This window comes from Echinops telfairi, unplaced genomic scaffold, assembly GCF_000313985.2.
Source record: "Echinops telfairi isolate 266 unplaced genomic scaffold, ASM31398v2 ScPeMD7_7458;HRSCAF=8496, whole genome shotgun sequence".
Lineage (NCBI taxonomy): Eukaryota > Metazoa > Chordata > Mammalia > Afrosoricida > Tenrecidae > Echinops > Echinops telfairi.
The window spans coordinates 32755911-32775853 of record NW_022111358.1 but is presented as its reverse complement, the minus strand read 5'-3'; the positions used below and the strand labels follow the sequence as shown (position 1 = coordinate 32775853).

Below are 19943 nucleotides of genomic sequence, written 5' to 3'. Positions count from 1 at the left end.
GGGGGGGGGTTGTTGTTGTTGCTTAATTATGGCAAAATAGATATAACATTTTATTGGCATTAATTATATTCACTATGTTGTAGAACCATGCTCACTGATTCTAATTTTCTTCACCCTTAAGAGAAATTTAGTACCCTTAAGCAATAACTCTTACCCTCTCCTACGGGCCCCTGGGAACCACCAATAAATTTTGGTCTTACACATTTGTCTGCTGTAGATTTTCATGAGTGGGATGAAAAAATATCTACCTACATGTATCGAATGTACTTCATTCAGCATAATCCTTTCAGGAGGTTCATCCACATGGTAGCATTTATCAGAACCTCACATCTCTTTTCAGCACGCCACTATTCCATTGTCTGCTTCTACCACTGTTTGTTTATTCATTTTACCATTTGATGGACTTTTAAGTTGTTTCTACCTTTTGGCTATTGTGATTAATGCTGCAGTGAGTATCAGTGTATCTGTTCAAGTCTGCTTTCAGATCTTTTGGATATATACCAAGGATTAGAATTGCTGGGCCATATGCTAATTCTATTAAACTTTTCTTGAAGAGCCACCAAGCTATCTTTCTCAGTAGCTACATTATTTTACAGTCCACCAGCAAAGATTCACGATTCCAGTTTTTCCATATCCTTTCCAATATTTGTTTTCCATTTTTCTGACCATAACCAGTCTAGTGAGGATAAACCAATGGCTCATTGAGGATTTACATTTCTCTAATGAGGAGCCCCGGTGGCACAGCATTTAAGCATTGGTCAGCTAACCCAAAGATGGGTGGTTCAAACCCACCAGCCACTCCCTGGGGGAAAGTTGAGACAGTTTGCTTCTACAAAGACTCACGGTCTTGGAAACCTGTGGACAGTCCTACCTTGTTTTATAGGATGTGATGAGTGCGCCTCAGCTGGACAGCAGTCAATTTTGTTTTGCGATACTGATGACCCAGAGCATCTTTTCATGTGCTTGTTGGCCATTTGTGCATCATCTTTAATGAAATATCTGGTCAAATTCTGCGTCCGTTTTTTTATTGGAACTCTTGTCTTTTTGTTTTACAATTGTTGGGAGTTCCTTAATAAATTCCTGATATTAAACCCATGTCATATATGTGGTTCCCAAATACTTTCTCTCATTCTGTGGGTTGTATCTTCACTTTGTTCATAAAATCACGATACAGAAAAGTTTTAATTTTTATGAAGTACATCTTTTCTAGTTTTTTTTTTTTGCTCATGCTTTTGGTATCATTTCTAAGAATCCATTTTCAAAAATTAGGTCTCAAAGCAGTATCCCTATTCTTTGTTCTAAGAATGTTATGCTTTTTTGCAATAAATATATTTAAAATAAGCAAACCATTGTATGTATTTTGACTCAAGCTCATCCAGAAGCTGTAGTTTCCTAATTAACAAAAATTATTTTGTTCTACCTCAAGAATGCCAAAGATTTGGATATAGTAGGAATATAATCATATCGCATGCTTTTTAGAATAGTCATTCATCCATTTAGCATGTTTTTTTTTTCATTTGACCTCCTAGTGTAAAAAATATTTTATTAAGGAGTGACAGTGACCTCCATCCAGATAAATTGTGTGAACAATATGAAAATTGCCCTCTCCAAAGGACACTTATAGAGGTCTAAATACAGGCATGGACATATGTAAAGACTTCTATAAAGAGAGGGGAATAGAACTATGTACTCATATCTATATGTTAAGAATTAAGGTTGTAGATGGACATTGGGCCTCGACTCAAGTACCCTCTTGACACAAGAACACTTTGTTCTAACAATCCGGCATTCTGTGATGTTCACCTTCATGACAAGATCGCTGAAGACAAATGGGTGCATAAGCAACTGTGGTGAAGAAAGCTGATGGTGCCTGGCTATCAAAAGATACAGTGTCTGGGGTCTTAAGGCTTGAAGATAAACAAGCGGCCATCTAGCTGAGAAGCATTAAAGCTGACTTGGAAGAAGCACACCAGCCTGTGTGATCACGAAGGTGTCAATGGGATCAGGTGTCAGACATCTAAGACGCAGAACAAAACCATACCCAATGTGAATGGGAGGGCGGGAGAGGGGTATGGAGTGTAGACCCAATGCCCATCTGTAGACAATTGGACATCCCCTCACAGAGGGGTCAGAGGGAAGAGATGAACCAGTCAGGGTGCAGTATAGCACTGATGAAACACACAACTTTCTTCTAGTTCTTTGGTGCTTCCTTCCCCACACTATCATGACCTCAGTTCTACCTTACAAATCGGATTAGACCAGAACATGCACACTGTTACAGATAAGAGCCCAAAACACAGGGAATCCAGCATAGATAACCCCCTCAGGGCCAACAAGGAGAGTAGAGATACCAGGAGGATTAGGGGAGGGTGCAGGGAGAAAGGGGGAATTGATCACAAGGATCAACCTAGAAGCCCCTCCTGGGGGGACGAGCAACGGAAAAGTGGGTGAGTGGCAACAGGATGATGTAAGATATGAAAATAATCTATAACTTATAGGTTCATGAGGGAGGGCGGACAGGGAAGGGAGGGAGAAGAAATGGGGAGCTGATAGCAGGGGCTCAAGTGGGAAGAGAATGCTTTGAAAATGATGATGGCAGCATATGGGCAGATGTGCTTGACACACTGCATGAATGTATGGATTATGATAAGAGATGTAAGAGCCCCCAATAAATGCATTTAGAAAATTAAGTGATAATATATTAAAGCAGTGGGTGTGGGTGGCTCGCTCGACTGGTCCTGTGGAAGGGTTGGAGTTGCTGAAAACCCCATAGCGACACTTTACCCTGGGCTGTGGGTTACAGTACCAAGGGTTTTCATTGGCAGAGGCTTCTGAGTGGTTTATTTGGTGTATGAAAATGAGAAAGTAGATTTTTTTTTTAAAGGGGGGAAACCAATGGGAAGAACAGTTATTTTGATTTAAATGTATTTAATGCACACACCTTATGATTTGTTAAAAATACATCATTGAAGATACTATTTCAGGTGCTATATGTTTGAGTCCACAAATTTGCACTTTATGACAATAATAAAAATTATTGGGATCTTTTCTTGAGAACATATTTTAAGAAACAATATATTGTCAGTTATGCTGTGACAGGAGGCTTAATTTATATCTTGCCTACAAATTACCTTATAATTTAAATAAACTCATAACATCAAAAGCAAAGAAAGAAAGAAAATTACCCTCTCCCATACTGATCTTTCATTTCGAGCCACATGAGTACTTCTTGGCATCGTCCACAATCACTAATTTATCAGCTACCGTAGGTTTCTTGATTGCATCGATCATGGTATTTTGCTTTTAGTTCCATTTATGTCACTCTAAGCCATTGTCTCACTAAGAAGTATGCATTCTTCAGCTCTATAATTTGTTTATCTGCAATATTTTTGAACTATAACAGTACACAGGAAACTAGCGTGCAGGGGGTTACACAGTTTGCAAGAACCCATAACAGGGTGTTTTTTACCAAACTGTGGTTTATCTGAGATAGGAATGGTGGAAAGACCCCAGATTCCTAGCCCGAAGGGGTGTTATGCATTGTTGTTCTTGCACTTTCCTTTCAGGCCTGCCGAGGGAAATGCAGTTAGCAGTGTTTAGTTGTAAAGCGAACATTTCCGTTACCTCTGTACAGTGTGTTATCCTTCGATTCTAAAAGTATGAAGTGGTGCAAATCATTGGCATTATTTCCTTCACTTTTTCCATGCGGTTGGATTCGCCTTGATTTCAACTTCAGATGGTCCGTCTTCTTTTGGGATCATACCTCGATACCAAATTCCTAAATGTTTACATTATCTGTGGGCTATCTAGTGAAAAACATTAGGGGAAAGTAACCTTATACTCAAAGAAGAAATTTTAGGAACACGTATTTCCCTTTTTTTCTGCTTTAAAAAGAAAACTGTCACATTTCCAAGTACTATTACCCAGCAGGTAGGATTCCTCCTCCGCCAAACGAAAGGGATCCTGTTTGTCTTCTCGTTGCTATAGATTGCTCATGCCTGGAGTAGTAGCGCTTGATGAATACATACTTGGTTTGAAATAAATAAAGTTGGTGTAGAACTTTAGAACATTCAGATGTCCTTCATTCTGAAAAAAGCCATTCATTTTGCTTTTAGTGCGTTCTCAAAAGATTTGCAAAAAGGCCTAGACAAAGTCAAGTGGACAGACAACACAAGACTTTGCTGTTATGGCTCCTGACTAGCCCATGTGTGTGGAGAACTTCTCTGACGAGCCTCCGCTGGGTCATTTCGCTGTCCTGATAGGAGACTGACAGACCGTTGCAGTGGGTGTCCTCAAGGCAGTGGGTAAAAGGGCTGCAGTTGCTGGCAGGGTCACCCCATCTGCTCAGAAGGTAATACTCAAAACTGAGTATTACCCAGACCACCTGCACCCCAGTCTTAATCAGTGGTGGAAGAACGGTCTCAGAACTGTTTTGCCTCAGTTGGCCGTTTAAGTTTAATAATAAAATACTAGTTAATAACAGTGCATCGTAAAATTTTCAGAAGGAAGAGACCATTTTGTGCACCATCTGTTTCTTTTGTGTGTTTTTAAGTATCAGTTATTAAAAATAATACTTTTTAAATGGAAAACAACTTGGCCAAAAAAATGTGTCACTGAATTTTGAGACCCATTAAAACAAACTTGGTTTTTGTTTTGTTTTTTAAATCATTTTATTGGGGGTTCATACAACTCTTATCACAATCCATACATACATACATCGTGTCAAGCACATTTGTACATTTATTGCCCTCATCATTCTCAAAACATTTGCTTTCTTCTTGAGCACTTGGTATTCATTTTCCCTGCCCCCACCCAATGAACCCTTGATAATTTATAAATTATTATTTTGTCATGCCTTACACTGTCCGACGTCTCCCTTCACCCACTAAAACAAAGTTTAATGAAGAAAAAAAAGACTCTTCTGATAAAGTATTGGTTTCTTTTTTCTTCAAAATTTTCTGAAACAAGTAGAGCAAATCCAGCCACAAAGCCCTTATGTTCATGCCCTATGAACTTGAACCCATGTTGGTGGTCAACTAAAATTCATGTGACATCTGGTGGTTTTTATCTTGAAAGGAATTTCTGCTTCAGGTGTAGAAGCTTCAGAGCCCACATTTCTTGTGTTGTAATCTTCTGTTCTAAACCAATGCAGAAAGGAGGCACGCACTTATACACAAGTTACAGTTGAACCCAAACTCTGAGATGTGTTTGCAGAATTTCAATAAAACCATTTCTTACGTTCTCTTAGGTTTTTCATTGATTGAGGTCGGTCTGCCCTTCATTTAGGAGGAATGATAAGAACTCTGAAAGGTCAGCTTTAAAAGGTTATGAAATTTAAGGGTGACCACTTGGTATTTGCTGGTGTTGAAATATGAGTTTATTACTTTCTGCAGGTAGAAGCTGAAAGATGCTGCCTCTTATATTGATTAGCTGGTATAAATAAAATACAGGGAGGAAATCTCATAAATAAGGACAAATGAGAAAATTTTTAAATAAAATTGTGAGATTTTTTATAAAATAGTAAATGTTGCCTAAAAGAAATCCTTAAACTTGTTTTAATGAACAGATAGAAATAGTTTCCTATTGGAATATTGACAATATGGATATAAATCAATCACTTTTTCAACTCTTGGCGTGCCTAAAGCCAACTTAATGTAAAAGAACTGTCTGGCCTTCATTTACTTCTCATTCATTGGGTGACTTTGGTAATAATTAGTAAAACAACAACGTGTAATAATTAGTCCCCCAGCTTCAGCCCTGGAATTTGTCCTATTTTCTTGGTGAATGTTGAAAGTTGGACAATTGTTCTCCTTCACAGTACTTCTAGATTTCTGACTTCGGAGTAAGTTTTACTGTCAGGGCAGATCAAAATACAAACTAAAATAGTGAAAAGCTCAAGTTTGCATGGGGGCAGGGGCGTATTTAAAAGATAGCCGGGGCAGCTTCATTGGCACCTCAATATGATTTTGTCACGGTACCCTTCGCTTCACCTGAGACTTTGCGTCCTCCAAGCCTTTCTGAAGTAGGGGAAAGTTCTTCATAGAATTACAAGCCTTATTCAAGGTGCCCGGGAAAGAACCTCCATATTGACTGCTAACAGATGGGTTGAGATGCTAGAGGTAAACACATCTGCAGTGATATGTTGTCGTGGGTCCGGGAGTCAGTCCCTACTGCGTAACTAATAGGGCAGAACAGGACTGTGCCACAAGGTGTGTCCTGGGCTGTGATCCTGATGGGAGCAGGTCGCTATGTCTTTTCTCCCACGGAGTCGGGCTGCTTTGGGGTTTGAACTGCTGGCCTTTTGATTACCAAGCGGAGGATTTTAACATTGCAACCACCAAAGCGTCTATATACTGCATTCCTGAGTGGACAAGCAGTTAACATGAGGCTTCTAACTGAAAGTTTGGTGACCTACTTCCAAAAAAACAGCCATTAAACCCCCTGTGGAGCACATTAAAACTGTACCGTGACACAGGGTCACCAGGAGTTAAAATTGCCCTAATGGCAGCTGGTACATGTATGTGCCATATACACTGTACTTTGCACTGTATCAGTAAACTTTGCGCCAGCTCTTCCCAAAGTGGGTGAGACCACCCCCTGGGAGTGCTGGCAAGATCCAGGAGGCTGCAAAAGCAGATACCTATACTTAATTCTGAATTATGGGCTGTAACGCAAAAGTTTTTAATTGCCCAGAGGGTGCTGAGTCATTTTTTTCTCTGAAAAGGTGGGGTGGTAGACAAAATAAGTTTGGGGGTTTATGCTTTATAAACTATAAGGCATTGTACAAATGTGTATATTCATGGTTCGTATATGTTTTCTGACACAATTTTATTTTTTCCTTTTTTAACTTGAAAATATCAAATGTGATTGATACTTATCAAATATCTAATATGTACCAATTAAAACCTTATTAATAGTGTAAATGCTAATTTTTCTATGTGTTCAAGTAAAATATTTATGTATTTGACTGTTACTTATTCCTCTGTTTTTAAAAGTAAGGGTAGATGTCATATGTGAAGACATTCGCTTTGTAAAAGATTCAAAGACACAAAAATATCATGGGCAAGCAAGGAAGGCGGTCTCTGACGTCCTGCCCGCTCACTCCCCAGGGCCAGCCAGTGTTTAGGCTGTGCCTCTGTGATCTGTTTTCTTTACATACGTGTTCTTATTTTTAAATGAGCATGAATGGGTTTCCCACATACACTGTACTGCATCCTATGGTTTTTACTTGGCTGTAGGTATTGGAGAGCGTTCTGATCCTCTTGGTTATTTTGAACAAATGCACAACATTGTAGAGTGTTATGACACATTTTAAAATAGAAGCTCCACCAGGACAGGGACTTTGTGTGTTTGATTCACTACTGTGCCTGTCTCACTTAGAACAGTGCTTGGTACGTTGTAGATGTCAGGAAGTAGAATGACACAAAGGTGATTTCTGATTGCGCCTAATAGCGTAAGTTACACTGCTGTGACAGTGTGTGCAGACGCCTCCCTGTGTGCTGTGGAAGTCTTTACCTGGCTGGATGTGCAGATGGATTTTTGAGGGATGGTGTTGGTTGCCTTCTAGTATCTAGCTTTGCCAGTTTATTCTGGTTTCTTTACAGGTAACCGTTTTTGTCTGAGGTTCTAGGACTTTCTCTTCATCTTTGGTGGTCTGAAAGTTGACAACACTATGTCTCCACAGATGTGGGTTTCTTTTCATCTCTCCTAGTCAGCACTCGTTGGACCCTTTAAATGGCAGCGACCTACCTTTCTTTACCCGTGGGAAACGGTGTTCTCTTCTCTTACTGCTTTCCCTCTGTTCCAGTTTCTGTTCTCTCCTTCTGAGACACCCATCAGATCCAGTGGTACGACTTCTGGCTATAGCCTTCCATACCTTTGAGTCTTCCTCACTTCCGTCATTTCATGGGAGTTGAGGCAAGGAAGGGAGATGGAGACACGGTGCCTGCCGCCTCGATCGACTGTCTCAGCGGGGCTCTTTCGACAAGTGCCTGTCGCATTTGTTTCTAAAGGAGCATGACTCATATTTCAGCAGAATCAGTGGAAGATTAAAATGTGTTTAACATATTTTATAAGCCTCTTTTTTGGGGGGAAGATATCTTTTATCCTTTTATTTATTTATTTAATAAGGCCATGATGCCCACTAAAAAAGCAGACTCTTGACTTGCGTTATTGGTAGTGAGCCCAGTCACATTAAGACATGTATTGGCATCTCAATCAGTCATCAGGCCCAGACAGCTCCAAGTGCTGATGGAGGCCTAGATGATGCGTCTCCAGGTGTCTATTCTAAGTATTGGCTCCAGGTGCAGCAAGCAGAGTGTTTGGAGCTGGGCACATAGATTCTCAAGCACAGCATGGATAGAAAGTATGAGTATATCTCATAGTTCGAGGTCCTTCATCTCCCACAGTAGTGGTTCCCAAGTGTGGTTGGGCATCAGAATCACTTGTGGCACTTTCTAAAATGATACATGCTGAGCCCTTTGCTCCACCAGTTAAATCAAAATTCTTAAGGGCTACGACTGGGCGTCAGTATTTTTAAAGGCTTTAGGGGTGATCCTGATATGCAGCCAGGCAGAAGACTACTCCCTAGACACATTTTCTGCTACTCATGCATCATTTAAAAAAAAATAGCTACAGAGTATTGTTTGGAAGAACTAAGTCAGAATTTACTTAAATCATTCCCTCCTGGTAGATTTTTTATTTGCTTCTTGACTTTTGCTGTTGCTTATTACTGTAGTAGATATCCTTGTATGTCTGTCCGTGTGTACTTTTGTAGGGTAACTTCCTAGAGGTGGAAATATCCAGACACAGGATATGCGATGAAGTCCACGAGCACCAGAACTAGACTGACTGCCTTGTTTTTCCAGGTCTTGGAAGTTTTCTGTGTTTGACAGGGGGCAGTCACCCTTTTTTAAATTGAAAAATAAATTTGAATTGCCTTCTCTAACTGGTTACCGCCTTACACAAAGTCAAGTCCTTGGGTTGAGTAATTAATAAATCATGAAACTCCTTTTGTTTTCCTTGTCCCCAGGCCAGTACTAAAGTGGAAGTGGACATGGAGAAAGCAGAGGGCCTGCAGGTGACGAGAGGAGACTTCCTTGCTTCTTTGGAGAATGATATCAAACCAGTAAGTGTGCATGTTGAGAGGTGTGAAGCCAGAACAAAAATCAGGTGACGCTGGAGGAAAAGAAGTGCCTTTTACCCAACATTGTGGAAGGTTATATCATACAGAGTTTCTGAAAATCCAAATAGTGGACGTGTCCAGCCTCAGATTTATGCTTATTTGTAGAATGTCCTCGATTGTGGATGATTAACTAATACTTAACCTAAATATCTTTCATGATGGGGAGCACCTGTTCATATTCGAGACTTATTAATTGTTCACTCTTACTTTATGTTGAACTAGTTTCCCCATTTGGTCTTAAGCAGCCCGAAGCTGTGGAGACCTAAGTGCTGCAATTCATGCTCCCAATGCCTATTATTATATTATTTAATATCATCGGTCATCTTCTCCTCTCTCTAAAGCTCATACCTTCCCTAAATCTTCCTCAGCAACCCTTTTACTTACTCTGCTGTTGTTGTTTTTGATGATTTAAGAAATTTTATTGTTCCATGCTTAGCTTTCCTAAAAACCTATACTCCCCCACCCCCCGCTGTTTCTAATTGGCACCATTTCTAAGATGCTTAAATATCCTAAGGGCCCTTTCATAAAAATGCATCAGCATTCTTAAAATGGGCATCCCTGTGTGGTGTCATGGTTTACACACTCAGGAACTAATGAAAAGATTGAGCATTTGCACCCTCCCGCCTGGAAGAAGTACCTTGGAAGAAAGATGGGCAATCTACTTCCTGAACACTCTGTGCATCCCTGTTCTGCTCCAGAGTCGGAATCAACTCAGTGACAAGAACGAGTTTCTGTGTGAGGTGCAGGCTCTAAAATAAATCAACAAAAAGCCCCAAACCCAATGCCACAGAGTCTATGCCAACTCAGAGCGACCTTCTAGGACAGAGTAGCACTGCCCCGTAGAGTTGACAGAAGCAGGTGGCTCCCTCCTCCTCCTGGAAGTGGCTGGTGGAATGGAACCAAACGCACTTCCACGGAGCCCTTCCAGCTCACAGCAACCCTGCAGCACAGATCTGTTACAATCCCTGCGTCCTTCAGGGAGTCTCACGTTGACTGCTTGAAGGATGTGATCACCTTTCAAGATTTGATCAACATACACAACCTGTACACATATGTTGGATTATGTTTTTCTGTTTATTCACTGCCCCTCCCAATTAACGTTATGAATCTCCAAGACAGTGGGCTAAGCATTAGTCATTGACCCTTTGGGCCAATTGGTTTGGTGGAGGTTATCATTTGAGGTTCCAGCTTAAAATGAAGAGGACCCTGACTTCAGCTGCAGTGTGGGGGGAACACAGAATGATTCCTGTTTCCTAACCCGTCAGCACTTTCATTGTAGCTGCACATTTCTACCTTATGGGGCTTTATTTAGACCCTCCAGCACCAAGTTGCTGTGGATACAGCCTCCTCTTCCCACTTCCTGTTCCCAGTAAGATCCGTAGCCCCGACAGTCAGTATTAATTAGGTTAACACCAGCTGCTGAGCCAGTGGTTTCTAATTTCTAAGTCCCTAGCCTCTTTTTTCTTTGCGCTTAACAGATTGGCCACAATTCATGTGCTCTGTATAAAAACAAGCCCATTGGAACACACACTCTTCTCATGGATTATGAGGGCTCTGTTTTAAGATAGAAGCTTGGGCTCAGGCATAATCTGAGCCTAGAATCTACTGCTTCCAGCTCATCAGCTCAACCAAAGCCCCACCCCACCCCCTTTTAAAAACATATTAGGAAAAAGGTGAAATGAAAAATTATAAAACTTTTTGTTGTTATTATGGGTATTCTTGCTGCCCCTCTTCAAACCTTGGCTTGGGGGACAAATAATGCTCAATGCTTCCAATGTAAAGAAATGATTCCACATTAATAATACTTTTTAAACTTTCAGTTTTTAATATGAGGTTCAAAATGTTTTCCATTGTCTCACACTTATGTTTTTAATCAACAGGCATTTGGCACAAACCAAGAGGATTATGCAAGCTACATTATGAATGGTATCATCAAGTGGGGTGATCCAGTTACTAGGGTCCTAGAAGACGGGGAGCTGCTGGTTCAGCAGACTAAAAACAGTGACCGTACACCGTTGGTTAGTGTCCTTCTGGAAGGTGAGACTGGGTGATGAGGTGGCCGTAAAAGTAAAATGCAATCAATTAAATAAGCATTTACTGGGTTTTAGACATTGAAGTAAGTACTGAGAATACAAAGACTTTTCTTTCACAGAGTTTAAGATGCTCATGAAAACAAACTTGTAAGCCAGCGTCTCACTACATTGTCTGTGTGTAAAGGTATATGTGAATGCAGGTCATTTTGCCTGGGGAGGGTCAGGGAAAGCTAGTTTTATTTAGGCCTTAAAAGATCAGTTAGGATTTTACTTAGTGGTCGAAAAGGGAAGAGTAGTCCACTCACAAATTACTTCTTTTTTTTTTTTTAATGTCTTTATCATTTATTAGTTATCATCTGTCAGAAACAGAACCTAGCAAGAACACAGACATTCTCACAAGTACAGAAGTTACAAAGAACTGTGTATCAATGAAAACATTTCATTTCGTGTCATTGTTTTTACACACAAAATGTTTTCTTTTTTTGTTTGTTGTTTTTTTAAATCAATTTATTGGGGCTCATAAAATTCATCACAATACATAGATCAATTGTGTAGAGTCCATCTATACATTTGTTGCCCTCATCATTCCCAAAACACAAATTACTTCTTTATAGTTGTGATTAGTACAATAAGCAGGAAAGTCCATTGAGCCCATGTGACAGGGGAACCTAACCCTTTCAAAAGCTCTGGAACCGGAACTCCCGGAGAGAAACACATCACCAAGCCCTGGGTGAAGAAGAGAAGCTGACCAGCGAAGAGATTAGGAAGCCGTTGTAGGCAGGGGGGCTAGCATGGGGAAGAGCCCTGGGTAGCTCGAAGCTGAGAGGACACCCGTGGGACCGGAGTGGGTTCATGCACAGCTTTGTGGGCCGTGTTAACATCTGGACAATATTTTAGTGGCAATGGAAAGCCATGTGTAGGCTTTTAAGCAATGCAGTGACACCATCTGATTGTATTTTCAAAATGTCATCCCAGCAACTTTCTGACAGAGAATGAATTGGAGGAGCAAAGAGCTACAAGAGCGACCTCTGAGGAAAAGCATTTGTGTTCGTCTTAATGAGAGCTAATTGTGGCTTGAGGTAGCTTGGTGATAGTGGAAAGGATGATAAATAGACCAATTTGAGAACTAGTAGGAGGTAGAATCGAGAAGACTTAATTACTAATCATAATTATTTTTCATTACTAATCATAATTAGCAACAATTTGAACCTTTACTATGTGCTGGGCAGTATATTGCTACTTTATGCGTACATATTACCTCACTTAAACCTCCTAGAAATCCTATGAAGGCAGCTTTTTAGATCACATTTGCTTCTAATGAGATGATCGCGTCCCCTGCTCACAATGGCATCTCCCACGACGAGTCTGTGTGGATAACATCGATGACTTGATAGGATGACGTTAGTACTGATACACATTTGAATGGATTGCCTTTTCTTTTCTTAGAAGCCTTCACATTTTTTTGTATTTAACCAGAAGCTTGAAAAGATGAAGGCTATGTGGAGAAGAATGTATTTAGTCATACTTTCATGAAATGCTAATCAGTTCATTACATGTAGTTGCTAATAAGCGAAAACATGTCTGCCTTGAAATTGTCAGGAAATGTTAATGAGCAACTCGTTGAGACCTCAGAACATGGTGGGAAAAGTTGAAACTTGTCTTCGTTGTCTTTGCCTAGGCTGGCTTTTTCCCCCTGACGTGCTCCTTTCTTGATGCAGGCCCTCCTCATAGCGGGAAGACCGCCTTAGCGGCAAAGATCGCCGAGGATTCCAACTTCCCCTTCATCAAGATCTGCTCTCCTGATAAGATGATTGGCTTTTCGGAGACGGCCAAGTGTCAGGCTATGAAGAAGGTATCGAGAGCTTGACTTTCAGTTTAGTTTCCTGCCTCTCAAATGGATACGTGCACAACTTTGTACATGTCTCTAGAAAAGCCAGGGTAACCGTGTTCCCAACAGAACGAAATTGTCGTCCAAATTGGGGTAAGGGGGCCAGGTGGGACAATGCCTACTTTGGATAATTTTGGAAAGCATTTTTATTAGAGTAGCTTCCATTGCTTACGTTTGTGTCGACTTGATTGAAAGAAAGAAAGATCATCGTGACGGGTCTGGGTAGTGGGGAGCATTCATTCAGGACTGCTCCTCAAAGTCTCTCATTAATATAGAAAGCCACGCGGCCCAGGGGCAACCCAGTTAACTGTATAGTTTGGGAAAGAGCAGAAATGGGAGTATGTATCCTTGGGAAAATATTCTGAACCATGCCGACAAAAGGATTGCTGTTCATTAGATGACAGTCCTTCTCCGTGTGTCCCTGCTCACCTGCTTCACATACCACATTGAGCCCTCTGTGAGCGCCAGAACCAGCGAGGCCTGCCGCCTGGAGCTGCAAGGCCCTAAGACCCTCGGGCCCATCTCTTTTCTTTTTCTTTTCTTTTTTTGTAATAAGGAGTCGATCTCTTTGACATTCGGGCAAATAGCTCCATCCATCCGGGACAGTAGTTCGCTGCTCCTACCAGCAGTACAGCAAACAACAGTAGCAACAATAATAACAACACAAGCAGCAGCAGCAGCAGCAGCAACAGAAATTGATGGTGAAGAATCTAAATGGCTATTTTGACACTTTTTCGTTGATACTATAATTCTGCATGCCCCCAGCACTGGCGAAATTGTAGTGTATATCCAGCTGAAAGATAGCTTTTACCTGAATCCTTTTCATCAGCTTGATCTTCTATAAATAGGAACCAAGTCATAGCGGCGTGGGCAAATCAGAATCAGGGGGAGGGAATCTTGACAATTGAAAGTGGTCCTGCCCCTGAAAGATGGCTCCCAGTACTCTTTTACCCTCATTCCTAACCTTCCCTGGACAATGATAGGTAGAAGTGCTTTGGGTTTCCTTTGAGGAAGAGACTGAAGAGGCAAAATAGATTCCAAAGAATCAGACTCCAGAAAACAAGCCTGAGGGATCAGTCTCTTGTTTGTGCAGGAGACTGAAAATGGCTTGTGTCAGGCACCTGAAATGGACGGAGGAAGGGATTCGAACCATCCATACCAGAACGTCAAGATCTTGTTCTGTGATTGTGGAAGGAGGGAGAGGTGGCCAGTCAGACAATGAATGACGGCTCTTGTAGTCTGCTTTTTGCTGTTTTGCAAGGTGAAACATGTAGTATCTGTCTTTCCCAGAAAAATCTGGGACCAGTAACTCCCTAGAGCAGGGCAGGAGTTGTTTTGCTGTTTGTTGTTTGCTTCTTCTAAAGGAACTCTTTAGAACACTGTCGTTTTCTTCCTCCGGTGAAAATTTAAATAATAGCCCGTGGCATCTGCAGCCATTAAGTTTCCAATTTAATTGAATGGCTAATTCTATTTGCGTTTCCCTACACATCCATTCCTCACTCTTGTTCAGAAGTAGTAGTCTTCCACGCAGATGGTAAATTACTCCATTGCTTTTCACCAGCTGCCAGGCTCTACCTCAGATGTACTCTGAGATGTGGGTGGAAGGTCCTGGTTTTCCTATAAAGTTTTTTAAAAGTTCTTTAGGCTTCTGCAGATCAAAGGTGCTTTGTAAGTGTGAGATATTATCATTTTTATTATTTTAATCTCTTGCAAATTGACTTGAGGGGGAAGGTACTATGTGTTGATTTTAGAGGCTTAAATGGTTAAATTAATGGCTTAATAACTTATTATTTAATCTTTAACTTGTTGAAGCCTTTTAAGGTAGAGTTTTAGATGAGTAGAAAGCTAAGGAATATAAAGATAGGTGTCTATACAAGCTTATTCAAAAGTGTTTCCATTAATGATTCACTGTCTGCATCATCCGTGCAGCCTTAAAGTTCCAAATAGGATTTTTGCTTCAGCAGTGTCATAAATTCGTATTAGACTTTCTGGTTTTCCTTGAGGGGAAAAATATTATTCCCTGTAACTAAGGTACGGAACAGAGAGGAATGAAGCATAAGTGTCCTAGAATTATATTAGAAATATTGCAGAATCTTTCCCTGCAAATAGTTTTCACATTGTTACTTAATGATAGGTTGGCACAAGCCTGAGGGCTCAAACCGGTCTAAAGATGCTTCCAGGTTGTTTTTGAAAATGAAATGTAAATGCCTTTCTTTTGTGTTTCTGGTCTACCTCCCACTGCTGTTTTCATTCCTTCATTTTTAGTGTAAGGATGGGAAGATGTTTTATTTGTTGATTTCTTTATTTCCTGCACACTCATAACTTGGACTGCTTCATCGTTCTAGTGAGAATATTTTCCCCTAAGAAAAAATCATGTCGCTCTTCCTGATCACCAAAACATGTAGAAAATAGAGACAAGAACATAGAAGAGTATAAAAATACACATCTTTTGTGTTTATTCTTTAATTTTTTTTTCTTGCCCCAGACACATACACGTTCTGTATTAGAGCTGGCACTAGAAATACTGACTGAAACCTGGATCGTTTCACTGATGATCATGACCTTGTTTCAGATGTATCATCACTACTGTGGGGCAGCATTTGGGCTGCTAACAAGGTCAGCAGTTCAGATTCGCCAGTCACTCGTCAGGAAAGCATAAGACTGTCTGGTCCTATGAAGAGAGGGATGCTATGAGTCAGGCTTGACTCGGTGGCAGTAGGTTTCAGGACTGTGTTAAATTAATGTTGCATAATATCTATTTAGTCACTCTCTCTCTCTCCCTCTCTCTTTGGTCATTTCTGTTGTTTCCAGGGATTTTTTTCCCTTCAGAATTATGTGAATAATATTTTGTAAAACTACCCAGTTTTGGATTTTATTTTCTCCCGTTTTCTTCTGTAAACTTTTCTTAGAGTAGCATCATACTGTGCTAGTGAAAGCTGGGCTTAGAGTACAAGTAGATCTGTCTTTGACTCTCAGCTCCACCACACTTTGGACTGGATATATAACCTCTGTGTTCCCATCTGTAAAAAGGGTATAATATTAATAACTGCCTCATAGGGTTATTAAATTAAATGAGATGGTAATTTAGGCAAAATATAACCAATGTCAGGGATAAAATATCTGCTCAATAAATGACAATGAATGATTAATTATACATTAAGTACCATTGTTAGTAATCTGCATGCATTTCTGGTTATTTCTTTAAGATAAAGCCTCAGAATTGGTATTGCTAGGTATAAGATATTAGCATTTTCAAAAGTCTAGAATACCTATTGCTGTCAAAACTCTTCTATAAAAATACCAATGGTTTATAAAGCTGCGCCCCCTCTTCAGAAAGTTGTACCAATTTGCCCTGTCATTTAATTTTTTTCTTCAGCTACATTTTAATGACAAAAGATTTTTCAAAATGCAGTGTCAGTAGTTTGTGAAGCTCAGAAATATTATAACACATTAATTTATGTTAAGGAAGTCTGGGCTGGATTAGTTACTTTTATTCGAGATTTTTTTTATTCTGCTTGATCATTAAAACCAACTAGTGAAGGGTTTGCTATAGAGAGGGCCATTGAGCTTGCTCTCGGAATATTTTAAGATTTCATTATAATTGAAATATTGCTTCCTGGTCACAAATTAATGAAGCAAATAGGCTGAGCTTTATTTTCAATTAATTTAAACTATACCTTATACTTCTCTTAATTTGCTTAGTAAATCCTTCTCTGTAGGTCAGTGCAAGCAAGCTCTCCATAAATAAACTCCACAACGGTGCCCAGTGTTCGGTATTATTCTGTCGTGTCGAGGCATGACCAGAGGTCCCATACAGATCCTTTGGAACTTCCAGTGATTTTTCTCTTCCCATGTTGTTTGCTTCCTTGGCTTTACTCCGTTTCTTAATTTAATTCCATTTTTCACTTTTACGGCTATACTCGTAGCAATCAATTTCACAACTGCTGGCAGTGACATTAAATAAATGTAAGAACAAAGCAGTTGAATTTTATTGGACCTACCTAATCCTGATGCTGTTCTGAGTCCCCGATCAGTCCAGAGGGAAAATAAGACAATCCACTATGGAGACATCTTTTAACAAAATTAGGCTAAGATATCAATGATTTCTAAAAAGGTACCCTTTAATAACATGATAAAGTCTTGTTTTTAAAGGGTTGCAAATTAATGGAAGAAATTTTCCTTTCCACTAGCTTTGCAAGAAAGAAATAATCTTCTTTGAATGTCCTTCTGTAAATCCCACTGCAAATTGTAGTCTGCACAGAACAGAATGATGGTGCCTAATCCTCCCCCTTTCATGGTTTAGTCTATACAAAGAGCAGAGCTGGAAATTGGATCTTTTGACATCAGTTACTAAGCAACAGAATTTGGATGTTTTGGGTTAACATCCTAATATATAATGTCTCTGGTTTCTTGAAGTTTGTGCCTGCATTACTGAGAGAAGTGGACACTCCAGAAGTCACTACAGGTCCCTCTGTGGCTGGGGGTGGGCTTGTGTTGTTGTTTGGATGAATACACAGTGTCTTTGGGCTCTAGTATCTTTTTGGCTCTCACCAAGGAGAGTATGGCGTAGACCCAGCAGAACTTTCAGACCTTGTGACTCTTCATATTAAGAATTATCCACCCTGTGGCTCACATTATGTTAAAATGTTTTTTTCTCTTTTTTCTTTTATTTCCTGAAAAGCAGGGAGAAAAATAAAGGATTTCAAGGTCATTCCAGGAAGCGATCTGGCTTTGCCAAGTTTAGGTCCACTTCCTGAGGCAGTTTCATTAGGAGACAGCTGATGTGGGCTTGGTCGACTCCCAAGTTATTTTTAGAAACGGGAGATTATTACTGATAGCACCAATTTGAGTTTGCTCATTTACGTTTTTACGCTACTAAATATGATTAGAGTACGCTTTCAACTAATTGCTGACAGATTTACAGCATGAGGAATTGCCTAAGCCACCAGATTCCTACCGGCATCACATTCCTGCTAACTGGATACTTGCCCCCCAGCCACTTTAGAATTTAGATGAACTCTTTCCATTCCCAAAGGACTCCAAGAATTTGGCTGCACTTCCCTGAGAGCAAGCACTAAAATCATGATAGAGAATGGAGGGCCATTCTCACTGTGGGACCTGGCTCCCCATCATCTGCCTTGCCTCCTGTGACCCTCAGGCCTGCATTGTGTAGCTTTCACTACTGACCTTCGCACACGAGGTGGGTGATAGCAGAGTTTGAGGATGGACGTCCCATGATCTGCACAACCAGAAAGAGCCTGGGTTCTTCATCCTGTAGAATGGAGCTCTTTATTCCTGTGCTGACGGACGCCATCATTTCCCATGTCTTTTCCTTCGTCTTCATTAGCTTCTACTTTAGATGTTCCACATCAGTGACTTTAAGACGAGCGTGAGGTGCCAGCCAGTCGGTTCCGACATATGGAAGAACAAAGCCCGGCCTGCGCTGCCCCATCCTTAGAGTTGTGGGACTGTTGGAGCCCATGGCTGCGGCTCCTGGGTCACTTCGCCGCAGTGAAGGTCTGGCTCCTTTGGGCTGACCCTCCCCTTTACCAAGCATGATGTCCTTTCCAGGGCCTGCTGGCTCCTGCCATCAGTCTCATCACCCTCACTTCTAAGACAGGGTGGTTAACTACGGATCACTCTGCCTGCCCCTCGGGAACTGCCTGAGAGCGTGGGGGGCCACACCTCCCAGTGTCCCTTGAACACGCCTGGTTCTCGCTGGTTGTGACAGCCCTCTGTTTTCTTCCTCACCAAGCAGCATACTTTTGTCTTACTAAAAAAGTAAGAATTGACATTTTTACATTTTAAGATTCTGTAAGACACCGCCGTGTTCGCTTCCTTCTCGGTGTACCTGGCTAGTTGGAGCACAGTTGCCCTGAGCAGGCACTTTGAAGCCTCACGGTGCTCTTGCCGGGCTCGCTGGAATACCCTGCCTGGGGCAGTGGCTGCCTTTTGGCTTTTTCCAAATCTATCTTTCTATTACCTTTTCCCCTTTGAGGTTCATCTACCTTCGATAGAATTTTCCTGCATTATATGTAAATATCTCTTACTTAGGCTTGTCTTGGGGGCTAATCTCATACCCTTGCCCGTTGAAGCTGAATATCTTCTTCTTGAGGATTTTTTTTGGTGGGGGCGGTGAGCGGGGTGGCACACAGCTAGAGAGTGGAAGGGACTGTCTGGGACACGAGGATCCAAGGGAAGAGGGGACACCCCGGATTAGACTTGTGACTGGATCAGGAAAAGAATATGTGTGTAAGACGCTACCTGGGTGTGTGCATAAGTGTATTTAAAAAATCAGCAGAGTAGCTACTACCCAAAGCAGGTTCCACTGACCAGTCAACTGAAACTAGTCAAGTCACAACTGGAATGGCACCGCCTTCTTGTTACGAGTTAGATGTGAGCGCTCCCCTCCCTCCAGTGACGGTAATTAATGCATTAAGCCCATCTGTGGAAAGCAAAAACTAAACGCTTGGCATTAAATGGTGCTGATGGTGTTTTTCTTCTAAAATGGAAGTGGCAGCCCCTGCAGTCACTGGGAAGTGCTTGGTAAAGCTCGGTGAAGCAGTGTCAGAGAAGCTGATGGAGCGCCTCACAGCGCTTCGCCATGGTGTAGACTCCAACCGGGGCCAGAGTAAGGTCCTGGGGCCTTGTGAGGGAGATGCTGGTTGTAAGTGAGAGAGGCGCTGGTTCGAGGAAAACGTAGAATCACTGAAACTGGTTAGATCTTGATGTCACTGGTCCAGTGGTTCCAATCAATCGTGTTACAGTGTAATGGGCAGGAGTAGATACTTACACCACAGATTTTTGAATAGACGAAGCATTCTTTTCAGTGATTTTT

At 41.1% G+C, this 19943-nt stretch overlaps 1 protein-coding gene across 1 annotated transcript in view; it reads left to right on the top strand.

Annotated features, from left to right (window-relative positions):
* The window catches only part of NSF (N-ethylmaleimide sensitive factor, vesicle fusing ATPase), a 147706-nt gene that overhangs the window by 88214 nt on the left and 39549 nt on the right, over nucleotides 1–19943 (top strand). The window contains exons 13-15 of the mRNA XM_004707240.2: nucleotides 9032–9127; nucleotides 11065–11221; nucleotides 12936–13069. Coding sequence (XP_004707297.1) covers nucleotides 9032–9127; nucleotides 11065–11221; nucleotides 12936–13069 — 387 coding nt within the window. The remainder of the gene's footprint in view (nucleotides 1–9031; nucleotides 9128–11064; nucleotides 11222–12935; nucleotides 13070–19943) is intronic.